This window comes from Cyanistes caeruleus, unplaced genomic scaffold, assembly GCF_971803275.1.
Source record: "Cyanistes caeruleus unplaced genomic scaffold, bCyaCae1.hap1.1 HAP1_SCAFFOLD_69, whole genome shotgun sequence".
Taxonomy (NCBI): domain Eukaryota; kingdom Metazoa; phylum Chordata; class Aves; order Passeriformes; family Paridae; genus Cyanistes; species Cyanistes caeruleus.
This window is the reverse complement of record NW_028255886.1, coordinates 2,045,250-2,066,800: the sequence shown is the minus strand read 5'-3', so window position 1 is coordinate 2,066,800 and position 21,551 is coordinate 2,045,250. Positions and strand designations below refer to the sequence as shown.

General features: G+C 53.0%; 1 protein-coding gene and 1 pseudogene across 1 annotated transcript; both read right to left on the bottom strand.

Annotated features, from left to right (window-relative positions):
- Window positions 1–21,551, bottom strand: part of LOC111944703 (uncharacterized) — a 224,935-nt pseudogene that overhangs the window by 135,342 nt on the left and 68,042 nt on the right.
- LOC147646988 (olfactory receptor 14A16-like) lies at window positions 13,028–13,960 on the bottom strand. Its single transcript, XM_086872673.1, has one exon. The coding sequence runs from the start codon at window positions 13,958–13,960 to the stop codon at window positions 13,028–13,030; it is 933 nt and encodes a 310-aa protein (XP_086728799.1).

Here is a 21,551-nt window from a genome sequence, read left to right as displayed (position 1 = left end):
GCAGCTTGACCTGGTCTTTAGCAAGCACAAGGCCTAACATTTCCCAGGGCCTACTTTTCCCAGGGCTTGGCAAACCTAACTTTCTTTCTAACTCCCCGAATTTTCTAAGATTTTAGAACCTTTTACTATCACCACCCTCCTGGACTGGTGGTGTTCCAGCCTCGAGGGCTTCTGCTGCAGGCCTGGGAGACATTTTGGGGAAGCACCAGATCAGCTGGGTGTCAGGAACAAGGTGGCTGCCCAGGGGCTGCTTATGGCCTCTGACACCCACTTCCTCAGATCCTCCCACCACCCTGGCCCCTCAGGGGCCTCCTGTCCCCTTGGAGCCTCCAGCCTCCACACATCCCCCTCACGCCTTCCCACGGTTTTGTCCCGTCTGGGCCTCCACAGCTCCTCATCCATTTACAGCCTCCCAGTGCCCTGTTCCCTCAGCGTCTCCCCCAGCCTGGCCCAGCAGCAGCGCTGCAGCCCCACAGGAACTCCAGAGGAGCTGGATCAAGAGGCACCTGGGAGCCCTCAGCAATCCAGCCAGCACCACACGGGCAGGAGGACACAGATGGTGTTTCCTGGCTGGCACAGGGGTTGTGCCTTCAGCAGAACCACCAAAGGCCAAGGGACTTCTGGCCATTTTCCCTGCACCACTGCACGCCTGGGCAGCTTGCCGAGTGCAAGCACCCTTTTTTCCTCTTTTCCCCTATGGCCTGTGCACCATGGGCAGCAAAAGAAAGGTCTTGGGAGTCTGTACATTATAACATGTGCTATATTTATATACTACACAAAAACAAAAAGAATAACAATGTTGAGAAAAAGAAAATCCCTGCTGTCTCCTGTGGCCCCAGCAGAGCCTGCCAGATCAGTTTCCAGCACAGCTGCAGTAGCGCAGCCAGCCCAGGCCTGATAGACAAGGCCGTGTCCTCCATGCCCTGCGGAGCTGATCTCACAGCCTCTGGAACATGGAGATCGGAGTGTGGTCTCCTGCCCTGAGAAGGCACAATATCTGAAGTGCCAGGCTTCTGACCTCCACGCTGCTGTCATCTGCTCTGTCTTCGAGGGCTGGAAGAGAGACGAACAGAGCCACTGTCAGAGCCCAGACCTGCCAGGGCCCATGGAGACCCCCCTGCCAGGGCCATCCCAGCCAGTTCTTGCCATGGCCAGCAGGGAGCACAGACCAAGGGGATCAGCCTGAAGCTGCTGGCCACGATTGCCCCATGTGCCCATGAAATCTCGGTGTGCTCTGCCCACGCCACCCCTCATCCACACATTGAGCAGAGCCCTCCTCAGCCTGGCCAGGACTTGCAGCTCCCCCCGCCAGCCCTGCTGACAGCCCGCTGCCCTCACTCATATTTGTAGATGAGCTGCAGCTCTTCCTTTTGCCCCCTCAGGATCTGCCCGGCTATCCCTGGGAACACAGAGCCTGTCAGGGCCCCAGCGGCACAGCTCCCTGCCAGCAGCGATGCCAGCCCTGGGGCCACACGCCCTCCCGCCCCGGCAGGGCTCAGCCCGGGCCCTTGCCGCATCCTGACTCAGCCCAAGGGCACGGCTGCCAGAGGCCGGCAGCAGCAGCCCCGAGGGCAGCCGGGGCTCCAGGACGCCGGGCCCGGGTGCCGCTGCCGGGGCAGCAGTCGGGGCCGGGGCCGAGCTGCGGCGGGGCGGGGAGGGAGCCCGGGCTCGTGGCTCACCGATGAACCTGATGGCCTCCGCTCGCAGGGACTCCTGTGGGCTCTGCAGGTACGGCAGGGCCCGGTGCAGGTGCTCGGCCGCTCGGCTCTTGTCCATTGCCAGCTGGAGAGAGGGTCAGGAGGGAAGGGTTGGCGCGAGCTCTGCCCCTCGGCCGGGCACTGCCTGCGGCCAGCCCCGGCCTCCTGTGCCCGCCCAGCCCTGAGGCCCGGCCAGCAGCTGCTGGTGCCGAGCTCTGGAAGGGGCAGAGGACTGGCTGCCGCCTGGTGTTAAGAATAATATGTTACAGTTGCTGTTTGTAAACTCCTTATTTACCTTGTACCCCTGTCCCAGGTTTACTTACCTTGTACCCCTGTCGCAAATTGCTGTACCCCATATTTCTTGTTCCTTGTTCAGCCAGGCCCTGCCCCCTCTCCCAAGTTGCTGTACCCTGTGTTTCTTGTTCTGTGTTCAGCCAGGCACTGCCCCCACTGCTCCTAGACTCCCACATGGCAACACTGTACCCCTGCCCCGAGTTGCTGTACCGTCCTGAGGAGGAGGATGACATAAGGACTTTTATGCAAACGAGAGAGACCAGAGACTTATGGGATGCACCCAGACTGGAAAGAACCCCAAAACAACGAGCCACGCAAAAGGGAAGGAATAGAACCAGCACCATCTAACAAGGAAGACCCAGAGGAGTCCCCTGACTTCTTTCCAGGGGCCGACATAACCTCGAGGAGACTCGACTGGGATGACAGCCTAGACTACGAGCCCTGAAGAGCGAGTCTTCCCGGGGACTCCCGTGAGGAAGGAAGGCCCAGCTCTGCTCTAGTGACAGAGTTGCACGGATCGTCTTCTTCTGCGGTGTCCAGTGGGAGCAGTGGCGGTGTGCGCAACCCCTCGGGCCCCCGCCCCAGAGCTGTCCTGCTTAATAAAGGCCTTTTTAAAAGGAGCTGGTCTCCTGGCCCGTTTATAACACTGGGGAGCTGCTGTGCCGCCCAGCTCTGCAGCCCCAGTGGGCCCGGGCTCCATTGGCTAGTTGTGCTAGTATAAAAGTCTTGGAGCTAACCCTTACCAACCCATAAATAACCAAAAATTCTATTGGGAACAACCAGATACAACATGTAACAAATAGAAAGCCTCTGATAGAATATATTAGATTTGTGAGCCAAGAGTGTATAGTGAATTACCTCAGAAGTGGAAAAGAGCCTGTACCTTAGGAGTTATACAACCCTCCTTCTTTGTTATACCGAAGTCCAGGAGCAATATGTTATCTATTGAATCGGTTCATAAGGTTACAAGCAGTTGTTAAAGTCGTTTCAAACCATACCTCTACTGCCCTAAAGTTGCTGGCCAAGCAACATTCACAAATGTGAGCATGTGTATATCAAAACAGAATGGCCCTGGACTATCTGTTAACTGAAGTAGGGGGAGTTTGTGGAAAGTTTAACAAATCTGAATGTTGTGTGCAAATAAACACACACAAATAAATGATCATGGAGAAGCCATCATGAAAACTGCTGAAGAAATTAAAAGAGTAGCACGTCTACCTGTTCAAAAATGGAATTCTATTCTGAAGATTGATTGGTGAGATAACCTTTTTTAGAAGTACTTAGTGGAAAAAGTTAAAATTTATGATATTGTGTTTTACATTAAGATTATTGTTTCTGCCTTGTATGATTCCATGCCTTATTAGACTAATCCATTCAGTAATTCAAGGAATACTGAAGGAAAAGAAATTATAATAGTTCAAAAAAATGTTAACCAAATTTGAGAGAGAGTGCAAAAAACTTGATGCAGCACGAGAAATGTTAAAAAAATTAGAAATTGAAATAAAGTGAATGGAAAAAACGAGATTATTGAGAATATAAAAAAATACTAAGATTCAAGTTGGTTTTTTTTAAAAGCACGAGTCAGTGTGATCAAAAAGAGAAATGGGGGATTGTAGTAAATGGAAATGATTTGTGCTAACTAAATTGTAACTGATACTAAAGTTATTATTAGAAGCAATCAAAAGAATCAGTGTTACAAGACAGATGCACCACTTTACAGAGGTTACATGTTAAAATTGAGGTACAGGATGTAGTTTAGAAGATAAGTGATGTCCCAAGACGAAAATGGCCTTGAGATGGACAAAATTAGAATGACTTTAGGCATTGGGCCTAAAAATCAGTAAATATCAGACTAATTAGTAGACTAACATAACACAAGGCTTAGTATACACACGCAAACCTAGAAGGTTATCCAGAGGACAATGAGGAAGACTAGAAGCCTTCGCCAAAAGACCACGAAAAGAAGACTGAAGACCCCCTAACAACAAGTGAGGCATGCGCCATGAAGAATAGTGACGTAAAGTCAGAAAAATCAGAAATAGAAAACTTACGGGAAACATTAATGAATATGCATAAGCATACAGTATATGAGTTTAGCTTAAAGTGCTTTGTTTTGTAAATGAGACAGGGTGAGAAACCCTCTCCATACCCTGGTTCGTTTTGTACATGAGGTGGGGTAACAAGACCTCCCCGTACCCCAGTTGGTTTTGCTTATGCTTTAATCATGCTTAATTACTGGTAGATTATATATAAATTATAATTTTTGCTAAATTATATTATTTTACTAAACTGTATTCATTTGTACCAAATTACTATTCAATTTACTAAATTATATTCATTTTTAATTAAACTGCCATTAACCCACAGGACTTAGTTGACAAAATTCTAATTTCATTTCTAACAAGGGGATTCACAGAGCTCATTCTGCTGGAAGGATGAGGAAAAGGGAGTGGGAACTCAGCAGTGAGGAGAACTGAGAGCTGGAGAGCAGCTCTGAATGACACTAAAATCCCACTGGACCATTGAAACATTGCTGTTGTTTAGCCAGTGACAGGGTGAGTCCCTGAACCTGGGGCTTGGCCTTCCTCATAGTGAGCGGCATCAAGGAAGGCTTGCAGTGAGATGGAGACTGTGATGGGCTGGGAACTCACTGGGGGAAAGGAGGGAGCAGTTGTGAAGTAAAAGATAGGTGGGAGACAGAACTATTCAGAGAAGGGCTGAGCTACAGCTTGAGCAAGATGAAAAATGTCATTTGGGGTCATCCCAGATTGATTTCATTTCAGAAGTTATTGAACAAGTTTATTTTTGGGGGGTGTCATGTTTTCCCTTGGAGGTGGACACTCTGCAGACTTGAGCTGCATTGCCAAAATGCTCAAGTCTCTGCTGCAGGTCACAGCGTTTCTTCTTTGGCTGATCCCGGCCTGGTGCTGTGCCCAGCAGAGCCCTGGCAGAGCCCAGAGCAGCCTCAGCATCCGCAGAGCCCGGCTGCAAGGAGAGAAACCAGAAACCGTCTGTCAGCTGAAGGCTCCTGTCCCCTTGTCCCAGCCACCCGCGGTGCCCAGGCCATGCTGGCCGTGCTCAGAGCTGGGCCCAAAGCTGCCCATCACTGCTGCCTTTGGGAGCAGAGCAGGAGGGCAGGACATGTGCCCAGCCTGCAGCCAGCCACAGCAGATCCAACCCCTCAGCAGCTGCCCAGAGCGGGATGCTCCTGTGCCTGCTGCCATCTCCCAAAAGCTCTTGTCCCACCCATGCCAAGGAGATGAGGACCCACCTCACACCATCTGCTGCCAGAAGAAAAGCTGGTCCCAAACAATGTCCTCAGCCTTCTCCAAGGGCACGGCCCATCCACGCCACAGCTGGTCCCAAGCACTTCCTGATCCTGACTGGATCCCACCTAGAACACTTCCTTTAGAAAAACAAACAAGAAATTAATGAAAATAGATTACAGACAAAAAGGGGAAACAAGAAAAAATGGTAAAAAATCTTATCTCTGTCAGGGGCTTGAGGAAGGCCCAACCCCTACATTCTAGGGAAAACCCACCCATGGGTCAGAGAAGCCCATGCTTTCTCCCTTTCCCCCTGCACTGTCCCCCTGTTGATATATGTTATATATTAGTAAGGGCCTGTCTGCACAAACCAGCCTTTGAAATAAGTCGTGATATTAAAGGCTGAAGTCCTTGAAACCTTCCTGCAGAAAAGAGAGTTAAGCAAAACAATATCCTTGTGTGTAGGAGAAAAAATGTAAACCTGTGTGTGTTAGCCAATAGTAACTTGCTTAGCCTGCGGACCCTGTAGAACCCTATAAAAGGTGTGCTAAAGATAGAAATAAATGGCATTCACATTTACTTCTGTGAAGGGACGTGAATAAGCTGGCGGTCTCTCAATATCCCCCAAAATCACGGTGATCCCAAAGCGAAGCAGGGGAGTGGAGCAGCCCAAGCCCTTCCTTGAGAGCACAGCAACAAAGCAGCCGTGCTCAGGCTCTGGAGTCCCACCTGTGCTCCTGCCATGGGGGTTTGTTTGTGTCGGGCTGGCTGCCCCAGCACCAGCCCAGGGCACGGTGGGTGGTGGGGGCTGTTGGCAGGGCCAGGATCCCACTCCCATTTTGTAACCACCCCAGCCCATGCCCCCAGCCCTACCAAAATCCAGCTGGGCAGCCACTGAAGAATCAGTTGCATCTGCCCCAGCAAAGGGGAAACCTTTGGTTCCCAGCCAATGCCCAAATCTGGGAGCATCCCCCTGGGTCTGGACTTAGCTGAAAATTTGCTGTGGAGCCTGGCTTTGAAGAAAGTGCCAGCATCAAAGTCCATCATCATCAGCTGCCGCTGGCCAGGTGGAGGAAGAGGTTGTCATCCTTGTTGTTGTCCTCCATGTCTCCAGCAGCAGCCTCAGCCCCACCTGGTACAGCTTCTCCAGGGGCTCCTTCTTCCCTGGGGTGACACCAGGCTGTCAGGGTTCTGCCCAGGGCCCAGCTGTCAGTGAACTAGGACAAGCAAAACCAGCTCAGATGGTGCCCACCAGTGCTGGGCAGAGCAGCTCAGATCCAGCACAAGGGCTGTGTGTTCCCATTCAATGACCCCTGTGCAGTGACACAGGCAGGACAAAAAAGTCTGGGTTACTTTGCTGCTGATTGCCAGGGTATGTGTGGAGCTGTAACTTACCAGGTCCCTGCATCACTGTGCCTGTGGCTCTCTCCCTTCTTCTAGGGCAGATGAATATCCTGCATCCAGGGATCACAGAACAGGTCTTCTAATGAGGGCCTGTCCAAGGAGTGCGGGGATGAACAACACTTGATCAGCTCTTGGCAATCTGGGGAGAGAAACCACAAACCACTGGTCAGTTGGAGAAGGCTCCTGTCTGCTTGACCCCACTATTCCCGTGCCCAAGCCACGCTGGATGTGCTCAGAGCTGGGCCTAAACTTTCCCATCAATTCTTTGTTTTGGAGGAGAGCAGGAGAGCAGGACATGTGCCACCTCCTCAGCAGCTGCCTGAGTGGGATGCTCACGAGCTCACTGCTGTCTCCCAACACTGGTGTTCCACCTGTGCCCAGAGATGAGGATTCACCTTGCGAGAGACATTGTGGCAGCGAGAGCTGGCCCCAGCTGATGTTCCTGCCCCTCCTGAAAGGGTGCTCCCCACAGACCATCTTGTGTAGCAGAATGCCCAGGGACCAGATGGTTGCTGCCTCACCATGGTACCACACAAAGTTGGTCCATTATGGGGGGCTGTATGATGGTGTTCCTATGGAATATAGATGGAGCTCATCAAGGGGATGCTGCTGCTCCCAGAGCCTGGCCCCATCACCCCTGAGCATGTGGGGGCTTGTGTACAAACTTGGGGTTGGAAAAGAAGCCACTGGTGCTGGAAGACGACAGCAGAAACCCTGTCAAGGCTCGACCATGACACACAAAAGATAAAGCCACTCAGTGCTGGGGAAAAACTATACCCACATCCTCCCTGCTGGCATTGCCCAAAAAATATTATGAACCAAGGAAAACTAGGGAAGCACAGCAGTCCAAGCCCATTCTCACCTGCACACCAAACCAGCTGGTGAACAGGTTCTGGCTCCCCCTCTCTGCAACCCCCAATCACATGGATTTTGTCAGGGTGGCTGCCCCAGCCCCAGTCCTCACTGGGCAGAGTGGCGGGCAAAGGCTGCCAGCAGGGCTGGAGGATGAGTCCCCACCCAGCCCTGCTCAAAAGCAACTTGGCTGAAGACTCAGTCCTGTGACTGGCAGCAAAAGGGTTTTTTTTTCATGTCCCTGCTGCCACACCCTGGTTGGGCCAGGAGATGTTGGGCCAGGAGATTCTGGGACTGGGAGCCTATCCCTGTGTGGGCTCACCTGCAAATTGAGTGTAGGCTTTGTCCTGCAAGTAGGTGCCACAGCCGAAATCAATCAATTTTGCCTGGCTGGTGTCCAGGTCAACCAGGATGTTCTCTGGTTTGATGTCTCGGTGCAGGACCCCGCAACTGGTGCGGTGCCACACGGCCTCCAGCACCTGACTGAACAGCTCCTGTGCCTCTTCCTCAGACAGGAACCTCCGTGCCCAAATTAAATGCCACAGGTCTTGACACCGTTCCAGACACTCCAGCACCATCACAATGGCGTTGGGGAGCTCAAACCATTCCAGCAGCTGCTCCACACCGGGGAAGCCTGTGGCCACCTTATCCAGCACCACTATCTCCAACAGTGCACTAGTGCTGTCGGGCTGCGGGAGGAGCACGGTGCCGTCAGTGGGGCTGAGGCCGTGCCAGGGCTCGGGGAGCCCTCAGCCAGCCCGGGATGCTCTGTGCCCTCTGCTGGCCCCACGCCTGCTCTCCTTCCAGGTGTCCTGGCAGCTCCCACCCTGCCGGACTCTGGCTCATCCCCGCCTGGCACTCCCTGGCTTCTGCCACTGGCCCCGCTCACTCACCAGCTTGTCCCAGTGCCAGACACGGTTCTGTGGCACCTTTTTGATGGCCACCTGCTAAAGCTAAAGGGAACAGCGAACTGAGCTCACTGCCCACCGTGTCCAGCCCCATCCTCCTCCTCCACCGCAACCCCCTCCTCCTCCTCCTCTGCCCCTTCCTCCACCTCCTCCCCTTCCTCCTCCTCCTCCACCCACCGCCAGCCCCTCCGCTCACCAAGTTGCATTCCAAGAGCTGCGTGGCTGTGAAGACTCTGCCCAAGCTGCCATGCCCCAGCAGTTAACCCAGCTTGTATGCTCTGTTGAGGGTTAGGTATCCTTTTGTTTTGTTTTGTTTTGTGTTCTGGCCTGCCCATGGAATTTTTACCCATTATGTGCTGGGACAACCTAACTACCTAACTACTGGTACTTAGGGGTGCTCGACAAAGGACAAAGAGTGGCTGGGCCCAGGGTGGGGGGAAGGGGGCAGAAAAGGAGGGTGGGGACAGTTTTTGGGCTGTCTTTCTTCGGCTTCGGGGAAGGACGTTTGTTTGCTGGGTCGCAGAGGTGCTGCGGTAGAGAAGAGAATTTCGCCATCACCCAGACGGAGCTGCTGCTTCTTCTCCTTCTCCCCTCTTTGTTGGTGGCCTCGCACCCCCTGTCTTGCCGGGATGTGTGGCAGTGCCAGGCACCACCGCGGAGCTGCTGATACACCTCAGCCACCGGCCCAGGATCTCAGCTCATCCCTGCTGTTTCCAGCTGGGTGTTCCTCGGAGCCCTGCAGGAGCACTGGGACTGCCCGCCCGAGGGGTTTGTGAAACAAAGCCTCTCCTCCATCCCATCTCAGCCGAGAAGGCTGTCCCAGGGTCCCTGGTTCTGTGTTCTTGTTATTGCTGTAGTTATTGTTTGTTTGTTTGCCTGGTTATACTAGTAAAGAACTGTTATTCCTATCTCCAGATCTCTGCCTGAAAGCCCCTTGATTTCAAATTTATAATAATTTGGAGGGAGGGGGTCTACATTCTTCCATCCCAAGGGAGGCTCCTGCTCTCCCTAGCAGACACCTGTCTTCTAGAACCAAGACACGCTCCTGCAGGGCCTCCTGCTCCTTCCCTGGGGAAGAGATGTGGCCATCTGTAAGAGACAGTCTGAAGATTCCCTCATCTGTCTCACAACTGTCTCAAGGACAGAGACTGAGACCCTGAATATCACAAGGGACTTGGTTTGGGGGTTTGGGCCTAGCTGAGATGGATGTTTGTTCAGTGATTGTTTGCAGGTGGTTGCATGGTACGCTGCTCTCGTTCCTGCTGGTGAGCAGAGGCTTGGTAACCTGCGCAACGGGTTTTCCACGACTCATGGCTCTCATTCCTGCTGGTGAGCAGAGGTTTGTGCGTGGTACCCTGTGCAATGGGTTTTCCACAACACCTTGTCCTTGTTCCTGCTGGTGAGCAAAGACTTGCAAGACATGGATCGCTCTGTACCCTACACCTGCTCCCCGCGCAATGGAATTCATCACAATGATCATCAGTCTCCTCTGGTTTTGGCCCTGCGCCCCTCGCTTTGCAAAAGACTATAAAATTATACCCCAAACTTACCTTCCTTTGAGATCTCCCCAACAGACAGAAGACTCTGCGTCGTTGGACGGCTGAGTGGACTTCGACGTTGGTAGCTGTAATCCCCTTACTCTCTTTTCCTTATGCTTTGCTTTCTCTTTTCTTTCCCTCTATCGCATATTAGTGCTGATGAGCACTCAATAAACTGTATTTTCTTGTTTAAGTCCTTGGTTTGCTGGTAATCTTTTGTACTCTAAGACCGGCTAAAAGAACCACATCACGAATCCCACCTTGCGGATCGTGACAGGTGTGCACAGCATTTGGAATGTAGCCTGGGATGGTTCTGTTCCCCAAGAGGAGAATCTGTGGCAGCAGATCCTGACACTCCAAAAACTGGACACAGCCTAGTATTTTGTGCTGTTCTCTTGTTTGCTGTGTGGTCCAAAAGGACTGTGGGTCCAGGAGGGAAGTTGTGAAAGCAAAATACTCTCTCTTGGCATTGACTTGTTGTGTGGGATTTTCCAGCAGAGGCAGCTTTTTCCCCTAACAGCATCTGGTTCAGGTGAAAGTCCCCTCACACATGGATACTAAAAAGTTCCTGCTTCAGTGAGCGTGAAAGAACCTTTGCTGTTCAGAGATCCCAGCTGATCCTTTTCAACACCAATATGAGCCCAGTAAGCTCCAGTATGATCCTTGTCACATGGCAGCACTCCCAGAATCCTCTCATTTGCCTCTGACTAGATCAACCCAGTCAGTCCCACTATGATGTGACTGGCTCCCAACATGTTCCCAGTTGCCTTCAGTCACCCCCAGTATGGGGGACGATGTTCATGGTATGTTCCCAGTAACTCTCAGATACTCCCAGTATAAGTCCAGTCACTCCCAGCATAATCCAAAGATGGATGGATGGGAGGCCTCATGGAATTTTGGAGACCATTGTGACACTCTAGGGCCCCATTGAACCATGGTGACACCAAGTTGGCTGGGAGCGTTGATGTGCTGCCGGGTAGGAGGGCTCTGCACAGGGACCTGGACAGGCTGGATCCAGTGGCCAAACCCAACAAGGTGAGGTTTAACAAGTCCAAGTGTCGGGTCCTGCACTTTGGCCACAACAACCCCTGCAGTGCTACAGGCTGGGGAAAGAGTGGTTGGAGAGCAGCCAGGCAGAAAGGGGCCTGGGGCACTGATGGACAGCAGGATGGGCATGAGCCAGCAGTGTGCCCAGGTGGCCAAGAAGGCCGATGGCTCCTGGCCTGGATCAGGAACAGTGTGGCCAGCAGGACCAGGGCAGGGATTCTTCCCCTGTGCTCAGCACTGGTTGGGCAGCACCTCAAGTGCTGTGTCCAGTTATGTGCCTCCAAATTTAGGCAGGAGATGGAGGGGCTGGAGCGTGTCCAGAGAAGGGCAACAAGGCTGGTGAGGGGTCTGGAGCACAGGTGAGGAGTGGCTGAAGGAGCTTGGGTGGTTTATCCTGGAGAAGAGGAGGCTCAGGGAAGACAAGGCAGTGTCATGGCACAAGCTGAGCTTGATGATAACCAAAGTCTTTTCCAACCCTGCTGATCCTGTGATTTTTCTGAAACCACCCTTGGAGCAGGTGCAGGATGAGCCCTGGGCCTCCTCTTCAGAAGGTGCAGCAGCCCAGGTCCTTCAGCTTCTCCACACGGGCCCCAAACCCCATCCTGTCAGTCCTGCAGGGCCTCTGCAGCTCCTCCTCCTTGCCCAGAACAGGGAGGCTCACAGCCAGACACAGCAGCCCAGATGTGCCCTGTTGGCCTGTGCTGCCTCTGGCAAGAGAGCAGCACGAGGCACTGCAGGACCTTGCAGACAATTCCTGAAGCATTCATCATTGCAGGATGATCCTGCTCCCCAGGGGACATTCCCATGATGCCCATTTCAATTCATGGGGAACTGAGATGGGGAGTGGGGCCAGAGAGGAAAGGGCAAAGAAGGATGGGCTGTTTGCAGGGGAGGAAACAGAGGTGGGCAATACGAAGAAACCTGGAGCAGGTAGAGTGAAAAAAGCAGAGGTGAAGCAAAGGAAATGCTCATGGCAGTTTGGGAGTGACTTCCAGGCAGCCCTGGCTCTGAGGAACAACGTCTGCAGTTGCACAGGAAACTAACAGCTCATGGGAACAAATTTTCTGGCTGACTTCAGAGGCCATGACAAACCTGAGTGGTTTCCCTCCCATCCCCAGCCCCTCCTGGCTGTGCTCCCTCAGGTTCATCTCCCCACAGCAGCACCACGGGGGTGTTGACGCCTGCTCTGTGCAGTGCAAACAGGGGCTCCTGAGCCAGTGCTGCCGTGTCTGTGCCTGCAAGGATGCGGCACGTCTCTGAGCTGGGGGAGAGGCCAGGGCTGCAGAGGGGGGATGTTATTGGCAGCTGCATGAGGACGCTCTGGGACGCTGCCCTGGGGTGTCCAGTGCAGTGGGGATGGATCAGCCCCTGCTCTGCTGCTCCTTCCCGTCTCCCCCAGGGACCTTGCAGAGCCCCAGCCATGCTGTTTGTCCCCAGCGGGCCCACGGCCACCCTGGGGCTGCTCACGGGGATTTTCTGTGCTGAGCTTTGGCCTGGGCGTGTTCTTGAGAGAGCCTGGGCAAGGAGCCTGGAGCCCTCAGGCCCTGCCCTGAGGCGTCAGCGCTGCCCCAGCAGTGCCCATGGCCTGTCCCTGCTGCAGCCCCGGCACTGCCACCTCCAGGGCTGTGCCCAGCCCCGAGAGCACTCAGGCAATGGCAACACCAAGTGCTGCTGCTCCTGGGCACAGCTGCTGTGCCAGCACTGATCTGCCCCCAGCTCTGCACACAGACACTGCTGCTGCAGCTCCAGAGAAGGGAACAAAAGGGGGATCTCTGGAGGAAACTTTGCTGGGAGATCCTTTGTTTCATTTAAAGCCACCAAGAGCTCAGCCCCTCATTGATACAGTGTGTGGCCACAGGGAAGGTGGAGAGAAACAAAATGAGAAATGGCACAAATAATGACATTATATGGTGGACAATATTGTAAAGTAAAACAATGAAAAAGATCCTCCAAAATTAAACCAATAAGAAATACCAAAGGTGACTTTTATTACAAGTGATTTGCAAAAATTGGCGAGCAGTTTAATATTTCTGAAACCATCCAGTTATCAGTGTCCACAGTGCAGCCTTGAGCTCCTGGTTCCTCAGGCTGTAGATGAGAGGGTTCAGGCCTGGAGGCACCACTGAGTACAGAACTGACAGTGCCAGATTCAGGGATGGGGAGGAGATGGAGGGAGGCTTCAGGTGGGCAAATGAAGCAGTGCTGAGGAACAGGGAGAGCACGGCCAGGTGAGGGAGGCAGGTGGAAAAGGCTCTGTGCCGTCCCTGCTCAGAGGGAATCCTCAGCATAGCCCTGAAGATCTGCACACAGGAGAAAACAATGAACACAAAACAACCGAAAGTTAAACACACACCAACAGCAAGAAGGCAAATTTCCCTGAGATAGGATTTGGAGCAGGAGAGCTTGGGGATCTCGGGCACCTCACAGAAGAACTGGTCCAAGGCATTGCCCTGGCACAGGGGCAGGGAAAATGTTTTGGCTGTGTGCAGCACTGAGCAGAGAAAGTCACTGGCCCAGGCAGCTGCTGCCATGTGGCCACAAGCTCTGCTGCCCAGGAGGGTCCCATAGTGCAGAGGTCTGCAGATGGACACGTAGCGGTCATAGCACATGATGGTCAGCAGGAAAAACTCTGCTGAGATGAAAAAGACAAGAATAAATACTTGTGCAGCACATCCTGTGTAGGCGATGTCTGTGGTGTCCCAGAGGGAATTGTGCATGGCTTTGGGCACAGTGGTGCAGATGGAGCCCAGGTCAGTGAGGGCCAGGTTGAGAAGGAAGAAGAACATGGGGCTGTGCAGGTGGTGGCTGCAGGCTACGGTGCTGATGATGAGGCCGTTGCTCAGGAGGGCAGCCAGGGAGATGCCCAGGAAGAAGCAGAAATGCAGGAACTGCAGCTGCCGCGTGTCTGCCAATGCCAACAGGAGGAAGTGGCTGATGGAGCTGCTGTTGGACATTTGCTGTGTTTGCACGTGGAGACCTGTTCATGGAGAAAAAGACAGTGAAGAGTTACAGGAGAAATCAAAGCCATTTCCCATACACCTTTCTCTTTAACAGACATGGACACACTTTTGTGTTTAAAACTTCTGAGTTTTTCTTTTTAAGCTCCCCCCATGTCTCAACTGGTATTTTTGGATATCAGAAGCTCTCAGCATATCTGCTGCCCTCTGGTAGAACACAGTGAGTCCCCTGAGGCAAGCTGAGGAGTAGAGACTGAGGGGAGATGATCTGTCACTTCATTCTCTTTGGAGTTTCTCTGGGCTTTCACTTTCCTCAAATGAAGGATTCTTATACTCCCATATATTCCTTAAAGATCACCAGGTACTGCTGAGAGCAGATGGATCCACCACAGCCCAGCTCCACATTTGTGTCCAAGGACTCACGTTGCTCATTTCACCAACCCAGCAACATTTTCACTGTAAGAACACCTCTGCCTTTCTGCGTGGCTCTTTCAGATAACACAAAGATGCTCTAGGACAGGTTTGCATCCTGGATTGAAGCTCCCAGCTGGGACTGAAATCTCAGGGAGACGTCCAAGTGTCCTTATGATGGCATTGGATGAAGGGAGATCCAGCTCCTTCCCTGGCTGCACTGCCAGCATTGCCCACAGCCAGGCACTGGGGACAGCGTCACCCTGAGCCAGCTGTGCCCCCTGCCAGAGCCCCCAGTGCTGGGCAGCTGCTCCCAGCCCTGTCCTCTGCAGAGGGAACTGGGCCCGGGGCTGCAGAGCTGCCCCAGGGCTCTGCTGCAGCTCTGCCTGCACAGGAGGGGCTTCACACCTGGGAGCCCGGCCCTGAGGGCAGAGGCTGGGCTGGGGGGACAGGAGGGAAGGGGCTTGTTCAGAGGGAGGGGCTGCACTGCAGGGGCTCCTATGGACAGCTCTAAACTCTCTCTGCGACAGGATTTCTGGGCTTTTGTTTTTTCTCATTCCCTGATCTTCTCTCTGCTTCCTGGAGATTTTCCTCCTGCAGGTGTTTCCCTGTGCCTGATCTCTCCCTGCCAGCACACACACACACACCCCAAATCTCTGTGCACTCCCCTTGGCCTGACAGAACCCTGTCTATTTGCAGGGCTCTGTCTGGGGGCAGGTTCTGTTTGCAGCTTGGAGAAAGGACAGCTCAGACTAAGCATGATGGGTCCAGGAAAGGTGATGCTGGTGCTGTCCATGGGCAGAGTGGCTGAAAGCATATTAGGAATCTCCTGTGAACCTACTGGTCACTAAAAGTAACAGTTGGGATTTCTCAGGCACTTGCCAAAATTCATAATACCTTTAATATTTATCCCCCTCCACCCTGCCATTCTCCAATACTAGGAAACTCAATACAAAGTCTTAGGAAATTTCCTCATTTTTATCAAAATCCTTGTCTTGGAAATATTCTATTACTGATTAGAAACCCTCAGCATCTCAGAGCTTCATGAGCATTCACCTCCCCTCCACCAGAAATACTCAGAGTTGTTGGTTTTCAAGCAAGGCAAGCACCCTGAATTAGAAGCCAGCAACGGTGGCCCTCCTTGGCCACACGGACCATAACCCACAGCATCAATGTGATGGATGGCGAATATGGTGTTTATTGCAGGGGAATTTAACATTTTATAACCTAGGGTCATTGTGTTACTCCCATTTGCCTTCGTCACACCTAGGTGCTATTGGCTAATTCCAGGAGACTTTACTATGCTAACAGAGAGGGGGGATTTTACTAGCTTTCCGTTACATCCCGGTATCTTCCGAACCGCCCGTCCTTAAACTACAACACAGAGTTGTACTCACAGAGCCTGTAGGCACTGGGATGTTCCAGCTTGAGGAGATGGCTCCAGGAGCTGCAGCTGCATTGTCCTGCAGCCAGAGGCTTCCTGTGTCAAGGGCTGGGAGGGATTCTGCCCCAGGCACTTCCCAGCACCTTCCCAGCCCTGACTGACTGAAGCTCTCTGTGCCTCTGAGCTGTGCCTGGGGTGGCTGCAGGCAGTGCCCCAACCCTGCTGGGCTGGCAGAAGAGCTGCTCAGAAAGAGAAATGTGCTTTTGAAGCTCTTCTTGGTTGCCAGGAGCTGCCTCTGTGCCAGGAGCCCGGCCCAGCTCAGCAGCACAGACACAGCAGCAGGACTTTAATGAGCCTCTTGGGGCTTTGTGCTGAGGCCTTGAACATCAGTCCCTGAGAGGGAGGGGAAGAAAGCTCTCAAGAAGTCCAAGTCAGAATCCAACTCCAAAGTTTCTTTCCTTTTAATGGGTCCCACTGAGGGGCGTGACTGAGAAAGTGTCCCCAGGCCCCAGGCAGAGCAGAGAACTGGAGGCACTGATGACAGGTGGGGACAAAGAGAAGCCAAGTCCTGGTGCCCTGGGGACAAAGAGAAGCCAAGTCCTGGTGCCCTGGGCCACAACAGCCTCTGTGCCAGCAAGGGCTGTGAGGAGACACCTTGTCCTGGGGCCCTGGGGCCTCCTGGCACAGCCCCAGCAAGGCTGGCCACTGTCACCCCCTTGGCCTGCCATCAGCATCCCCCCTAGCCCACATGCCAGTGGCCTCAGGGATCTGCTGGAAGGAGTCCCTGGGGAGCCTTGCTCAGGAATGGCCCTGGGGGGCTCCTTCATGCTCCCAGGGACTGCAGCTTTTTCAAAGGACTTTGGCTTTTGCCTTGGAGTCTCTGAGAGGTTTGTGCAATCCTGGCCTCCAATTATCTGCTGTAATTAGTCCCTTGAGAGGCTTTGTCAGTAACAACACTCAGTGGGGCTCATTAATGCTTCAAGGTACCTCAGGTTCTTAAGGTACTTTCCTTTTTCCTTCCCACACCGAGTTTCTGAGAAGTTTGTGCACCAATCATGGCCCCAATTATCTGCTTTAACGAGTCCCTTGGGAGCTTTACATTGACACTCAGTGGGGCTCATCAATACTTTGAGATACTCAGCGGTTTTTTCAGCTACTTTGGATTTTCCTTCTCACACGGAGTCTCTGAGAGGTTTTTGTGCAATCCTGGCCTCCAGTTGTCTCCTCCAAGGAGTCCATGAGGAGCCTGTGTTGGGGATGAACCTCAGTGGGACCCATTAATTCCTGGAGACACTTGGGTTTTTCTCTGACTTTGAGTTCTGGAAAGGTTTGTGCAATCTCCTCTCAGGCCCTGAGGTTCAAGGGCTCAGCTCCAAATGCACCACGGGGCTCATTAGGATCAAGCAAGTCCTAACAAACCATGGCTGTGCTTTCATTTCCCTCTGGTCTGGTGCAGTTCTTAGGAAAGTTTCCTACAATAGTTATGGAGAAATAGTTCAAAGAACTTCTAAGAAATATGTGTTCCTATTTTAAAGGGTGTATTTTATTCCTGTTCTCTTTAGAGCAGAGGTGATTGCAGCATTCAGTGATCAGTACTGATCCAGGGTCCCTCTTAAGGAGGTCCGGCCAGGTCAGAGAAGCTGTGTCTTGAGGTTTGACCCAGTGTTGGACAACCTTGTGCTCCACATTCCCCAGCCCCATCCTGTCTCTCCTCCCTCACCTGGGACCTGCTTTGCTCACAGAACTGGCTGCACTCAGGCAAAGAGGGGTTTTTCTTCTTTTATTTTAGCAATCTTAAACTGCTGAGTTTCCCCATGGAGAACAGACACCCTCCTCAAGTGTGTGCCAAGCCCAAGGTGCCACCAAGGAGGTTCCCCTTCCCCAAGGCAGAACCGTGCAAGGAATGTTTCAGACACCCAGAAAGTTCTACAAGAAACACAAAGCCAGAGTTGGCTGAAGGCAGAATTAGAGCAGCTGCTGAAGGACAGACAAGCTTTGAACTCCTTGCAGCTGAAAGCACCAAGTGGGTTGTTGGGAGGTGTGTGAGTGAGGCAAGAGTGAGGGAAGGGAAATGCAGAGAGCCCTGGAAATGCTTCTGTGCAGACGGGCTGTGGAGAATGGCACTGCCGAGCTGCCCTGGGCCAGCTGTGAGAGTGGATTATCATCTCACCCTGCACTGGGCCATTGCAAGGGGCTGTTGCCATGGACACTGCACTGACCCCACTGCTGGGTTTGGGTGCCACGGCTGGCCTCATCAGATTTGAAAACTTAAATCAAATTATTGCCAGAGGCTTGGCTTGTTAAATTCTTCTGAATGTTAGTGAGCCCTGGGGCACTGAATTCCTGACCTGAAGAGCTGAAGGCTGAACAAGCTTCTGGAGAAGTAAAACTCAGCAGCAGCAGCAGCAGCCTCCAAGTTGCTGAGGATGTCAGCAGCCCCCACTGAGGCCATCCCTGCCCAGAGACTGTGGGGGAATGGGCAGACAAGGAGAGCGTCCCTGAGGCTGGGGAAGCAGAACTCAGAGGCACCAGCACCTCCAGGTGGGAAATGCAGCGTGGAATGGGGCTGTGAAAGCCCTGCCTGGGCTGTGCCAAGCAGGACAGACAAGCTCTGACCCCCATCCTCCAAACAACTCTCTCAAGGAGACATTTAAAGGGATTTACAATTGTTTGTGCCCTCTGAGTGGGATGCACTGGAGAAATACCAACAAGAGATTCTCAGGCACAACAAAACAGACTTTTCTGGGAACTTAAGCAAATCAGAGAAACTTTGGCAAAAGGATTGGTATGACATTCAATCAACAAAAAACACTTCTCAAAGCAATAACTTGGCCCGTTCAAGTTCATAAGCCTTTAATTTTAAGTTAAAATTTGCAAGAGGACAGAAATAGAAGAAAACATAGAAAGAGAGAAAGACAAAGAAGATACAGAGAAGTACACACACAGCTACCAACTCCTGGATTCCATGCCGCCCTCCTGCCAAGGGCAGCTCTGAGCACACGCAACATGGCCCGGCTTCTGCAGGTGCCAGGAGCAGCTGGGCAGGAGCCTTCTGCAAGTGAGCGCCGCTTTCTGCCTTCTCTCCCCTGAGTGCTAACATCTGATCCGCTGGTGTTTGTCCAAGCACCCCATTGATCAGCCAGTGCTGGAGCAGATCTTCTACCACCCTTGGGTGTTGGCCAGGCATTTCTGATGCCTTGCCGCAGCCTCTGCAGCACCCAGTTCCCATGTCCCATGCAGGACTGAGGGCCCAGGAAATAAAACAACCCGAAACCCACTGCGGGCTGTCAAGTCTGGTCCTTGTTAGCAACTTCAGCTAAGGCAACCTCTTGGGAAAAGGGGTAATCAGAGCGTTCCCTTCCGCCTTTGTCAAGCTTTTGATGTCTTTCCTCCAGTCTGTCCCTCAAAATCAGAGGAGGGTGGAGCCTGCACCAATCCCCCCAAATCGCTGGGAGGCAGAGACTACTCCCACGCCCCTCAAAACTGGAGGAGGATGGAGACGATCTCCGGGCCCCCAAACTGAAGGTAGATAAATACCCACCCCCCCCCAGAATAAGAGATGGATGGAGCCCACAGTGGCCCCCAAGTCAGAGGGGAAAGGGGAGACTGCCAGCCCCCCCAAAGAGGAGGGGAATTGTGCCTGTGCCAGCCCTGCAAATTGCAAGGGGACAGAAAACACCCGTGGCCTGGCAAAGGGCAAAGAGCGGCCGGGGGCTGCCAGGATGGTGACAACATTGGCACCCCCCAAACAATCAGAGGGGGACAAAGAGCCCACACAGGCTTCCCAGAAGCAGAAAGGGGGCAGCAAATATCCCCTGTCCTCCTAAGTCGGAGGGGGACAGACACAACGCCCGCCCCCTCCATAGCCAAGGGGGACAGACACAAAAGGCCCCACAAAAAGAGCATGGGGAACCAAGACCACTGCCGGCCCCGCAGTGGTAAGGAGGATGGAGAAGCTCCCCATCTGTCTTTGTTTTGGAAGACAAGTGTCTGCTAGGCAGGGCAGGGGCCTCCCCTGGAATGAAAATGTAGACCCCTCTCTCTGAATTATTATAATTCTGAAGTCAAGGGGCTTTCAGGCAGAAATCTGGGGATAGGAATAACAGTTCTTTATTAGTATTTAGAACAAGGCAAACAACAATAACTACAGTGTTAAAAAGAAAACAGAACCAGAGGCCCTGTGACATCTTTCTCAGCTGAGACAGGACGGATGGAGGAGAGGTTTTGTTTCACAAACCCCTCAGTCAGTCCCGGTGCTCCTGCTGAGCAGGCAGAGCTCCGGCTCTGAGGAACAGTAGGCTGGAACAGCAGGGATAAGCTGAGATCCCAGGCTGGTGGCTGAGGTGGATCAGCAGCTCCGTGACGGTGGCTGGCACTGCCACATGTCCCGGCAGGACAGGAGGTGTGAGGCCAAGCAACGAAGAGGAAAGAAGGAGAAGAAGCAGCAGCTCCATCTGGGTGATGGTGAAATTCCCTTCTCCCCACTGCAACAACTCCACACCCAAAGTGTCTTTCTCCAAAGCTGAAGAAAAGCCCGCCAACCTGTCCCCACCCTCCTTTTTTCCTGCCTCCTGCACCCCCTGGGCCCGGCCAAACTCTTTATCTTTTCTCAATCACCCACCAAGTACCCACACTTTGGTTGTCCCCACAACTAATGGGTAAAAATATCACAGGCAAGCCAGAATTAAAAAAAAAAAAGACACCTAACCCCCAACACCTGCCCCTGGCATTCACCTGAGATGGGATTGAATATAATGACAGGGCCATGGCCAGACCCTCACGTTCTTTGATCCTACATAAGGTCATTGCCATAGGCAGGAAAGGGTACAGGTGTCTTCCCAGCATGGATCACAGGGAACATAGATCACCAGGTCTCTGCCCAATTTGAATTTTCCAAGGGGGGATGAAGCTGGAGCAGTGCACAAAGCTCTTCCTGCACTTTGGGGCATTTGCAGAACTTCCCTTACTGGTGCCGCCGTTGGTGTTGGGTCAAGTGAGATCTCCTGGAGAAGCTCTTCCCACACTGGGGACACTCATAGGACCTCTCCCCAGTGTGGATGCGTTTGTGGATAATGAGGTTGGACCCCTGGCTGAAGCTCTTCCCACATTCCCCACACTCGTAGGGCCACTCCCCAGTGTGGATGCGCTGGTGCCTGATGAGGTGGGAGTTTCGCTTGAAGCCTTTCCTGCAGTCGGGGCAGCGGAAGGGCCTCTCATCTGTGTGAATCGGCTGGTGCCTGAGAAGATCTGAGCTGCTCCTAAACCTCTTCCCACACTCAGGACACTCGTAGGGCCTCTCCCCTGTGTGGATGCGCTGGTGACGGATGAGTTTGGATTTGCAGCTGAAGCCCTTCCCACATTCCCCACACACGTAGGCCCATTCCCCAGTGTGGATCATCCGGTGGCAGATCAGTTTATTACTCTGGCTGAAGCTCTTCCCACACTCCAAGCACTTGTAGGGCTTCTCCCCATCCTGAAGCTGCTCATGGACCACCAGCTCAGAGCCCTGGCTGGATCTCCGGCTGCCTTCCCGGCACAGGATGGGTCTTTCCTTCTCAGAGCACCCTGGGCTGGGTTTGGAGCCCCTCCTCCTGCGGGATCTCTGAAGCTTTTCCTCCCCATTGGATTCCTGCAATGTGGAGCTGCTCAAGGCCGCCTCTTCCAGAAGGTTCTGCTGTGAGGATTTGTCCTCCCTGGTCTTGAAATTCAGCTCCTTGTCTGGGGGAGGAAGGACAAGGAGAAGAAGGGATTTGCCTCCGTGCCAGAGGGAAGGGGAAGGAGATTCCCCCAGTG

Coding starts and splice junctions, on each gene's coding strand:
- LOC147646988 (XM_086872673.1), bottom strand. CDS start 13,960: ATGTCCAACAGCAGCTCCATCAGCCACTTCCTCCTGTTGGCATTGGCA.